The sequence below is a fragment of the Coregonus lavaretus genome, assembly GCF_964263955.1.
Source record: "Coregonus lavaretus genome assembly, contig: HAP1_SCAFFOLD_8162, whole genome shotgun sequence".
Taxonomy (NCBI): Eukaryota; Metazoa; Chordata; class Actinopteri; order Salmoniformes; family Salmonidae; genus Coregonus; species Coregonus lavaretus.
The window spans coordinates 7501-19108 of NW_028163557.1; the positions used below are offsets into that span (position 1 = coordinate 7501).

The 11608-nt window shown below is 40.6% G+C and overlaps 2 protein-coding genes across 2 annotated transcripts in view; one reads left to right on the forward strand and one right to left on the reverse strand.

The window, feature by feature from the left end:
• Positions 1 to 1764, forward strand: part of LOC311117994 (A-type potassium channel modulatory protein KCNIP1) — a gene marked incomplete at both ends in the record, with an annotated part of 4708 nt that extends 2944 nt beyond the window's left edge. The window contains one exon of the mRNA XM_084192876.1: positions 1717 to 1764. Within this exon, the coding sequence (XP_084049002.1) occupies positions 1717 to 1764 (48 nt within the window). The remainder of the gene's footprint in view (positions 1 to 1716) is intronic.
• A 3219-nt stretch (positions 1765 to 4983) lies between these two features.
• On the reverse strand, positions 4984 to 8131 carry LOC311117995 (T-cell leukemia homeobox protein 3-like; the record flags this gene model as incomplete). Its single annotated transcript, XM_084192877.1, has 3 exons — positions 4984 to 5167; positions 6195 to 6429; positions 7714 to 8131. The coding sequence occupies 3 exons, from the start codon at positions 8129 to 8131 to the stop codon at positions 4984 to 4986; spliced, it is 837 nt and encodes a 278-aa protein (XP_084049003.1).
• Between the last annotated feature and the right edge of the window lie 3477 nt (positions 8132 to 11608).

Consider the following 11608-nt stretch of genomic DNA (forward strand, 5'->3'; position numbering starts at 1 on the left):
AATGGGCTGCAGTATTCAAGGTAAATTAAATTGAATCAAATAAAATGTCATCCAATTTGAGAGACTCCCCTGGTCTCCTGAAGTCATCCTTGCTTTCTCTGTCTGCGTCTCTTTTTCTATTTTTTTCTCTTAGAATAAAGTATATTTGTATATCTGTACTCTCTTTTCTTTTTATGTAGAGGCCTATAGTAGCTACAGTATGCGACTGCGTCGCCTTGCATTTTTGTGAGCAAATGTTTTCACCACCGCCTGTAGGTCCAGGTTGCGCGCCCGACTGTTTCCTATACTGAGTATTGCCAACCCAGACAGTCTTTCCTGAGACGTTGTGCATTATATGCTCATGGCGCTGCACACAATTTAAACTTATTTTTGAATGATGCATGCCAAGCTATACCAGAGATAAGGGACTGTTGATATTACAACCACACAACTCAAACGCCGGTTTACCAGTATGAAAGAAATCGCAAACTGCTTTTTTTGTTCAAGCCCTCAAGAACTGTTGTCCTCTAAAGATGATCATATGTTTGTATCTGCAAATGTATTGGCTATCCAGATGACCTGTCCACAGAGCTTCTTATACAGTTAATCCCTTTCTTGAGGCCGGCAATTAAGGAGAATGAGAGGCTCAATTAAAGATGTTGTAGGGCGGCAGGTAGCTTAGTGGGTAAGAGCGTTGTGCCAGTAACCGAAAGGTCGCTGGTTCTAATCCCCGAGCCGACTAGGTGAAAAATCTGTCGATGTGCCCTTAAGCAAGGCACTTAACCCTAATTGCTCCTGTAAGTCGCTCTGGATAAGAGCGTCTGCTAAATGACTAAAATGTAAAATGTAAAATGTTGCAGAACTGCTGTATTAGAAGCACAGCTCCCTCCTGCCCAGTTTACCTGATGTTGTCATGGTATTGAAGCTGTTTTTACCATCCCTGTAACTGTTGCTTCTGTGGAGAGATTATTTTCTAAACTAAAACTCATAAATAACTAATTAATAAGCATTATGCTCTCGGTTTGATATGCGCTTTTGAACACCTGAGTAAGCTCCAGGCACTGGCGCGGTCATAACCGTGGGCATTTTTTCACCGATATCCCCTTTCAATAAGTTAAATTTTTTTCCCTTTCAAGGCCTGAGGCACTTTTTCAGTCACATTCCTGAAGCCCAAGAAACAAACACTTATCTTCCTAGTACATATGGAAATTAAAAAGGTTTATGAACAACTTTTTGGAGGGTTACTGTCAAAATTATTTCGATGACAGGCGCATGGGCACCCAGAGCTCATCATGGCATTTGTAGTACATTATGATAGCCACATTAGCAGCTAATTAACATTTCATTTTTTGGGGATAAATACAGGTGAATATATTGATTAAAGTCACCTTGTCCTAGAGATTTACATGCTTATCAAAACGTCATGCCAGGGTAAGCCTACACAAAACACAGCCCTTATTTTCAGTTTCTAAAATCCCCTATGGGAAAAATGAATGGTGGAAAAATGATTGGAACCCTTTCCTTTTTTGACTGCTAGGTTTTATGGGTATTATGACTCATAATGTGGTACTCTATTTTAAACTGCTTTAACCTCTTCTAAGTCTTTGTTGCCCCCTAGTGGTACTTATATGATGCAGTCAGAGGACTCCACTGAGCACTGTATGTGCAAGTTCAGAGGTGTTACTGTTATTTTCCTCCTGATCAGTTTTCTCATTTTTTTCATACTTTCTTTTCCAGGATGAAAACATCATGAGGTCCCTGCAGCTTTTCGAAAACGTCATATAGATGAAACAGAGAAAAGGAGAGGAAAAGAGACACAGTGGGAAAATGAAAGAGGGATGGGAAGAGACCTTTGAACTGTGAGAAGGAAGAGCAGCCCGCCATTTAATGGCAAAAAGGGACACACATAAACTTTGTTGTCACCATGGTTATGAGAGGTACTCAACACTGGCCGCCCAGCAACAGCTATATGCATCTGTCATGTGGCACAGTGTCTCACCATCACCTTACCATGGCAGTGACCAATCAACAGGCTGGGTTATGACCCTTCCCATTGACCTCTGACCCCCTGTACCTGTTTTTGATCTTCCTGTGACCCTGTAACCTTTCACCCCTGGTCCGACCTCTCTCAGTCTTGTTCTGTTGATGTTGACATTGTTGTTATGGTTACTGTTCTCTCCGAGAGTGTATATAACACCTGTTAATGGACATACTGACATTATAGAGACATACACACAGATTAAGACATACACACATACCTACACTGTCTCAGGCCGGGATTCAATCCGAGGCGCACTATAAAGCAATCTCCGCGAACGTTGGGGAAGTTGCCCTTAAAAGTTGCATTGTCGGCAGTCAGTGCGCTGCTCAATAACACACCTTGGATTGAATCCTGGCCTCAGTCTCACCACAAATACAGTTTACAAATACACATTAAGTACATTTCCTGTGCATTTTCATTTGTAGAATTCATATGATCTGTATTTGACTGCAACATATTAAGAAATATACATTTAAACCAAGTCAGTCCTAACCCTGCTAAATGCACCACTCCTACTTTATGTGTGTTAGTGTTAGTGTTAGTCAATGTTTTTCGTGTTGTTGTGCCTTGTGTCATTGTGTTTTTGGCTTCTATCTTTCTGTCTGCACTGAGCTCTGTTGATCTGTCTCTTTGTCTATCAATCTGGCCAGACGATATTCCTGCCCACAGAGCCTGGATTGGATGTTCTGTGGCCTATGACAGAAATATACAATAGCAAAAACGTATTACGTCCAATTTTGAAGTAGCACTGAGCGATTAACCGACATTTTTTGTTTATTTTTGGTTTGTAAATAACTAATTGACTGACGGTGGTTCAATTATTTGAATTCCATTTAGTTCGGGGGTTTTCCTGTGCGTCATTTGTGCCATTTCTCTAGAGAGATTTCTGTCTGGGACATGTTGTCCAACTCATCAGAGTTAAGCGCCGAAAACGTGGTAATGAACTACAATGACCAGAATCCATTGCCTACAGCTAGCTGCCTGTTCTCATTGGTTCTTTGCCGGGCAAGCCTGTGGGCCGACAGACAGACACTGAGGAAGAGCGATAGAGAGATAGGAGAGGGATAGAAAGCGGTTGCTTGGGTATCTCTACCCGACAATACATCTAATTGATTGATAGTTGTTATTTAGCAGTGTTAAAAATATGCCTTATCTACTTGAAATAACTACTTAAAAAGTGATTTCATCAGACAGCAGGCAGCTAGCCAGCTAGGCTAGCCTACTATCCTGAAGGATGACTCTTTGGGGAGCACAGAGATAGATGGCTGGCTGGCTGCTACTGCCTGAGCAGAGATGAGATGATGACTTGGAATAAAATATTAAGTCATCAAATAAAAATAAAAATATACACAACAATTGAAATATTTTATTAAAGTAATGTGAATAAAGAATGGTTTGTTGAAAAGTGATATGCAGTAATGGCCAGTCACTACCATCATTGGGATTTTATTAATGAAATAATAAAGTCATCACCATACTAAAAACAAATATGTAATATACACAACCAAAATATTTAAGTAAAGTAATGTGAATAAATTATGGTTAGATTCTAATAACTGATAGTTATAGGCTGTCACTCACTACTGTCAATTGTTTTATTCATTGTTGTTACAGCATTGAACACATAATGCATTTATTGTTTAAAAAAATATGAAAAAAATAAACCTAAATTGAAAACCGTGATTCTTTTTCCAAAAACAAACCAAAACTGAACAGGCTTCAAAAAGCACTAATTGCTCAGCACTATTTTGAAGTGTATTCTTATGTTTGTTTTGTGCCAATATGGGTGTGTGCGTGGTATCCTGTGGGACATTACGACTGTACAGTAACAACTCTCAAGACAATACCCAACCACTCACTGTGAAGAGAGAGAGAGAGAGAGAGAGAGAGAGAGAGAGAGAGAGAGAGAGAGAGAGAGAGAGAGAGAGAGAGAGAGAGAGAGAGAGAGAGAGAGAGAGAGAGAGAGAGAGAGAGAGAGAGAGAGAGAGAGAGAGAGAATTATACCTTGTCACTGAGAATACAGGAATGAAAGCCATGACCCATGGGTGATGATGACAATAGCCTAATCAATGTGAAGACTTACTGACAACAAAACACAGAATCCCTTATTTCACAGCCACCTATTACCTTACCGTCACCTATACTTTTATACAATATCAAGATTCATGATCAGCAAAGCACAGGAAGGTGAGACTAACAGACAGAGAATGACAGACAGAAAAAAAGAAATCACATCAGTGTATATTGAAATGTTGTACAAAATGATATTTAACAATAAACTTTTCAGAGAAAGTAGTGACGTTTGAAGTGTCTTCTTTAGCAAGGGAGAGAGGCTGTGACTAAAATAAAGCTTTCCATTCATGTCTGTATGTCACAAACAACATAAACAAAGTGTTCTCAAGTGAAGAGGTTATATCGTTATTTACATATCTATACATCCCAAGTACAAATTATGAAACATTTACATCCTCATAGGAAATGTGTCCCAAATGAAACATTTGAGGATGTGTGTTTTAGTTGTATTACCAACATTACATGCATCCTTCTTCCCCCCTGTCCACTTCCTCCCTCTCTCTCCCCCTCTTCCTCCCTCTCTCCTACACTCCTCTATCTATCCCTCTACCGTACACACACACTCCTCCTATCCTTCCCTGTCAGTTTTAGTCTACAACCTCAGTCTTTAGCCATAGAGTCAAAGTGTGGAATGTAACAGAAGGCCAGATAGGGGTAAAAACACGTGTGTAAACTGGTAACGGTGCTTGTGTAATGTCAACAGTACAGTCACTCATTCAGGTTGAGGGTGTAGCCCTATAAGACACCTAGTCTCCACACAGTCTCAAAGGGGCATCACACTGTCCATACCCTCCATTTTGGCACCAACAAATCATCTAGGATCAGATCATCCCAATTGGACGGATGAACAAATATGCGACCCTGGATCAGCGGTTAGGGGAGACTTCCTCCTACTCCCTCTCCTCGGCCCAGGGCTGCATGTTCTGCAGGGCGTACAGGGAGGAGTTATGTGAGCACAGTGGGTCGGAGCCTGCTGATTCGCTGAGGGACTTGTGGAGGGCGTCGGCCTGCAGTTGCAGGATCAGCCGATTGGCCTGTTGCCGCTCAGCCTCCCTCTCCTCCGCTGTCTGTCTCCTGAGAGAGCAAAAAGAGAGAGATTAATTGCATAAAATCGAAATATGAACAAAATATATTTATATGTTGACATTCAGCAATGGTCACACTTAAGTAGCCTATAGTGGACATTTATAAACCACCTCAACTTTCCATATTCATCTACAGCTTACTTTTTCTTATAACACAAGTGTAAAAATTGGCATCACAGTACATAGATCATAGCGACTCTCCTGAACAATCCCATAATAAGCACACTAGGCAACTGGAACCAGCTGGTAGATCCCAAATGTTTCTTCCCAAAAAACGATAGGAATATCCTGTAGGCCTACCACCAGTATGTCTCCTTTTAAGACAGAACCAGGAATTGAAATCAGTGCCAGGAACAAACATGATGGTAAGAACAGCCTGAGTCTGTTTTCCTTTAGTTTAAAATCCTCTGCAATTATACATTCACACAACCCGAAAATGATTAGTCCCCATTAAGGCCTAGCTGAAAACTAACCTCCTCCCCAGACTAATTGTGCATGAGCGGAAGTGACTGGTGAATGAGATTTGAAAACATATAAAATGAAGAGGTAAACCATAGACTTAGATAGACATCGCTTCATTTTACCTGTCCTATTTATGGTGTCTGTGAGAGAATGGGCAGCGCCATTGAGGCCATCTCTATTTTGAAGTTGTACATTTTCTTCTTCTACTACTTCTATGAGTTGGCAAAGAAACTGAAAGGGTGCATACTGCCATCTGTAGTGTGTTGTTTGAAAATGTATAAAGCCAAGTTTGACAATTTAGTGCCATCTGCAGTTATGGAATGTTTGCTCACTAGTATAATTAATTGGCTGATCCCTCCTGATGACCTGGATGGAATCATGTGGTCCTTCCTTAACCCTTAGGAAGTCCCACCCAGTTGACTGCTTCAAAATGGTGAAAGTCCTCAATGGCCTGCACATGCTAAAACTGGCTTTTGGGCACTAGATACCTCTATCCATCTCTATGTGGTAAACTCAAGGTTTGAGTAAACATGTAAGCTCATGGATCAACTGACCTCCATTTGGTCCGGCGGTTCTGGAACCAGGTCTTGACCTGCGCGTCCGTCATCTTCAGGCTCTTGGCGAGGGTGGCCCGCTCCGCGCTCGCGAGGTACTTCTGCCGGTGGAAGCGCTTTTCCAACTCACAAATCTGCACACGGGAGAACGATGTCCGAGGCTTTTTCCGTTTGGGTGGCGTGCGGTTCTGGTATGGATGACCTATTCGCCGGGTCACCGTGAATGGCACGAGAGCTGATGGAGAGAGCAGAAAGACAGACTGGAGGTTGAGTTTACGTAGTGGAAGAGTGAGGTGAGCCTCCAACTTCGTTACAGTTCATAAGGTTTGGTAGTAGGCCTACTTGTAGGGCCTACATAATCCTCACCCGAAAACAAAGGTTAGGGTATAAATGTTTTTGGAGAAAGAAAGTAGTAGAACAGAATAATATTTATTATATTGGTTGATTTTGACGCCTGCATAAAACCGAGCAGTTCTGTTTGGACCTACATCGACTAACCCACCTGAAATGTGTGAATCTTCCTTTTTATTTTATCCGATTATGTTCTGTGGATAAAGCCATCATTCCTGTCTGGCTATTCAAGTTAGGCTTGCTTCCTCTAGCGTGAACAAACAATCACATGAAATAGCCTTGTAAATACAGGGAGTTAATCATTTTGGGTTCAGTTCTGAGTGCCGAATTGGAATATTAAAAATTAAATAGATCAATAGCATTATGGCATAACATTCACACTATGGGAAACCACTCTTGGGGAGAATATTTTCGAGTTCTTCATATGTCTTTGTCTAAACTGTTGGGTGTGAACTATGGTGAAAATAAAATCCCTGTGGAAAAGAATGACTCCCAACATAATTGGTACAATAACATTGTTTATTATGTTTTCCTATTTCACGTGGTATGTTAATAACTTTTTAATCGGTAGCCTATAATTGATTGAAATTGCATTGTAAAATCAACCAAAATAGTATATTTTATATTTGATTTGATCTCTCTGTAAATGCCTCCATTTTCATTGACTTCCAGTTTAGGGTTTAGGGTCTTCTAGCACCAAATAATTTGTCTGAGATTTTTCTCACTCACTTCGTTGTTATAGGTCAAAAATTAACAAAAAAGGGCCATCTTTTTATAGACCAATTCAATATTTGTGTGATTTTCCTTGCTACAGTATAGGCTAAATAGTTAAGAAGAATAACGAAACAGGTTACAATTTCAGTAAAATTGCATGGGTCAAGTCTGCTAAATGACTACATTTTTAAAATGTAAACCTAGATTTTCTGATTTGTTTTATGCATAAAAGGTTGAAGATTAAATGAATGGTTATTTTATTGATCACATCATTTTTATTATTTTAGTTTTTATTGCTTATTGTAAGCTAAGCTGTTTTGAACACATTGAAAGTAAAATTGCCATTACGGGAAACGGGGAGATGTTCAAATAGATAACCTAAATCACTGCGCATGAAATTGTGTATTTTTTTCAATAACATTATTTGATGCTAAGGGTTGTATCGGAAAGTTACCTGATAACCTGTCCTTGGCGAACCTATTCCCGACCCACGGGTAACACAGGCCTCCATACCCGGGTACAGCGCTCGTCAAGTGCGGCGGCCCCGAGGTAGTCAACGGTCTGTGAGCGGGCACCCGGATCACTCCTCTGCTGCCCAGGCTATGGTTCACTCCGTACAAACCAGGATCCTCTAACTGTGGTACCATGCCGGAGAGGGAGATGGACAGCGCAGTGTAGGTGGCAGCACTCCCTCCAGTTGTGCTTCCCAAACGGTAACCGTCTCCACTGCTTGTATCCGAACCGTATCTGCTGCTGGTCCGGCCGGTCTCAGAGTCAGCACCGTTACTGAGTATCTGGTCGATACCGAAGCTGATGGGTTCGTGCTGGGCCGCTTTGGGAGGAGGACTTGGGGCGCTGGGTGCGCGCTCCATCCTCACCTTTCAATAGACTGTGGGATGGCTGGACTGGATGGAAATTAAATTAAGAGGTTAAACGGACGGTTTATGCCAAAGAGAAGATGCCGTTGGCTCCAATGTCATCCTCCTTTTAAAATCCGACGGTCTGCAACTTCGGAAAGGCCTCCTTCAGATCATCCTCCCGCGCGCCAGTGAAAGTTTAATGTGCGTTTGGAGACATCTGTGACGCTCTACTCCTTGCGTCAAAACATCTTGGTCTAGCTGCTTCCCCCCAAAAGCCCAATTCCTGTGTTTCTATTGGTTGATGCTGTCAACGCCTTGACTGTTCATTGGCTGTCATTTTAATGACTGATTGAAGCATGGTGGGTATCATTTGGCACCATACTCCTTCTTAGCTCTCAGAGTTGGTACAATTTAGTGCGATTTCAGAGCATCGATTTCTAAACCTTTTAATTTGACCTGTTTGGACAATCCTTCACTTGACAGTGGGTTTACAGGCTTTGAAAAGGTGATCGGAGTCCATGTTTTCTAATCTCCATTTTGTAACCATTGTCCCGGTCTCCATGGAAATACAGTATGCTGTAATATAATATTTCCATTGAACTGAAATAACATACAAGAGTTGCAACAGTTAGGCCTACATATATTTCTATTTCTTATTGCTGTTTCCTATTTGTATAATATACCGTTTAATCTTTGATTATCTCAATAGCTCTTGTCTCTTTATTGTTTATGCCTGTCTTTTCTCTATGGTATGTCTGTGATATGCAGAACAGTCCATAACGCTACGTGTGTTGTGGGCTGTGCGTCTCTCCCTGGACCAGTATGGAGTAGTGGAGATGAACGCAGGCAGTTCAGTCGTCTTGTTGATTTTTTTCTATGAGAAACACGAGAGGTCCTGTATTAACACAAGAGTCTCTCTCTATTCGTCATGGATTGAGGTGGTCCTTGGTTAGGGCCATTGGTTTGAGGTATAGAAGATGCGAGGCATCACCTCTCCGTTATGATTACGGGCATCTGTTAACAGCTACAATTTACTCCTCCTCTGTAAGTAAACAAGTGGGTTATATCATACACACGCCAGGATTAATAATTATAATAGGAATAATGCTTTAAGTCCTTATAAGGCCTAAACTATATGGAAATGGTGCACAGTGCACCCCGGCTGTGCCACATCAATTGTTAATAAAAGGGAATTGTGTGACGAGGCCACGGGCTAGTACAGATGAAGTGGAGGGTCTGCATGGTCGCTGGAACTTGCTGCCCATCAGACGCAATGAAAAGAGGGACACAATTAACTGTTCATCGACCCCTGGCTAGAGCCTTGCTGAAATGGGTTCCTGTCCTCATCTCTGGTACTGATATAGGCCTAGTCTTTCAACTATTTAACATTTAATTTATTTACAATATTTAAGATTTTCAACACAGGTTTCACTTTTTGTAACTATTAGCCTATATATAATTGAACCCTATATTTTGGGTTGCAATACGTTTTAATTTTGACACGCATTGATATCTGTAACTGTAATGAATAAGACTATTTTCATGATTCATATGATGAGGCAATATGAGATAGGTAGCCTACCGGCCACATGCAAAATGATCAACTCGATCGAATTTGTTCTACGAATAAATGGAGGTTATCTTGATTTTTTTTCTAGGCTATAATGTTCCATCTAAACATGTAATATTTTTTTCTTATCAAAACTGCGTTAAGGTTTTCAGATTCATCCTGTAGAATTTCCTCTATGAATAATAATAATTTCGTAGTAATATTTTTGAAGCAGTTCACAATACATGTGTTGTCCGTAAACGAATAAACGAGGTGTCAAAAGACAACCAAATTTTGAGGTGGTTATTTAGCGATATGGACTCGCAGAATTGGCTAGTTTTCCCCGCCATATGTGACCACGCTGGTGGCCATATTTTCATGGAGAAGAATTGGACTGTAGTAGCTCTCATTTCACCGTACACATTTAGGCTACTGCCAATGTAGTTATCAGGCTATTTCATATTTAAATCATCCTAACTTTTCATTGTGTGTGTTGTTCATAGGTTTATTCTATGAAATTATATGTTTGATATATATATATATATATTTCGATTGCATACATTCGATTTAGATTTATATGAACATCTGTACGCATATACCACTGTTTTTTCTCTCAATTTTTCGTACTTTTTGCTGCATTGTGGATTTCGGTACACGGCGGAAACCGTGGCACAGGCTAGGCGCTAATGGAAATGGAATGATCGGACGGGGACCGGGGAGCGTTGGTCCAGGGGTCGTGGGTGTAAATAAGATGGTGTAATCCTCAGATTATCCCAGTCACATTAGCCCCGATGTACCCTGGATGTTCTTCATTGCGGAGAAAGCTTTTAAAAATCATAGGCCCACAGTATGGATGATAAAATCATAATTAGGTTTATAAAATAACAATAGCTGTAGTAAATCATAAAAATACTAGAAATAAATAAATACGCTAATAGTTACAAAACATATTAACTTTATAAAAAATATGAGTGTGCTTGATTGACATTGACAGCAATGGAGTTTGCAAGAGCACAAACAGATCAGGAAACAAGCCAAGACTCCCTGTAGATATGCCTACATTCTAACAAAAATGTTAAAGCCTTTAACAACAATTATATAATAGTGGTTACAAAAAAACAACTATGCCAATAATATAGTAGGCTAAAGTAATTGTAACACTTATAATTATTAGTCGAGTAATAGGCGTAACACTTGACTTTGGAGAGCTCTCTTCCTCTAAATGACCCTCTGTTAGAACGTCAATTCTCGTGCAAAATTGCAAAGCCAATATATTCAGCTGGCATTCTGGTTCTCTGGAGAGATATGCTCTAGTCCAAAGAAAAGGGAACAAAAGACTGAAAGCGTGCGATTTGTTTGAGAAATTACCACTTGATCTGCATAATCGAGGTTCGGGCTGGTGGCACCCGCGGGCTCCATCTTTATTGCACGAGTCTCCACTGTTATCAATTTCACGAGCGGGCTTCTCTCTCTCTTAGGGACAGGATCGGCTGCTTTTGAATAATGAATGACGCGTTTTTCTATCGTCACTAAAGTGCCCGTGATGTTAGAATATGAAAAGGCAGCCATAAGTAATAGTGCATTTAAAGAGGATCTACAAATGTTTTATTATGATATGTAGAAAGAGAGGGAGACGGGGAGAAAGGGAGATGAGTGTGGGATAGGAAGGAGAGAGGGACTCGAGAGATGTGTTTTATTGCAATAAAAGTGACAGTAGTAGAGGACGAGATTGCCTCGCAGCCAAATGGAGTTGTTAATGAAACTTTACCTCTCCTAACGATTCTTTTCCTGCCATCCTCATGAAATATTTAAAGTATTTAATATACATATTAAGCTCCAAGACATTGGTGCTGTATATTGGGCAACAGGCAGCTATAGCAATCAATGAAGCTTGTGTCATACAACATTTATTGGGGGTATTTCACATTAGCCTACATTGC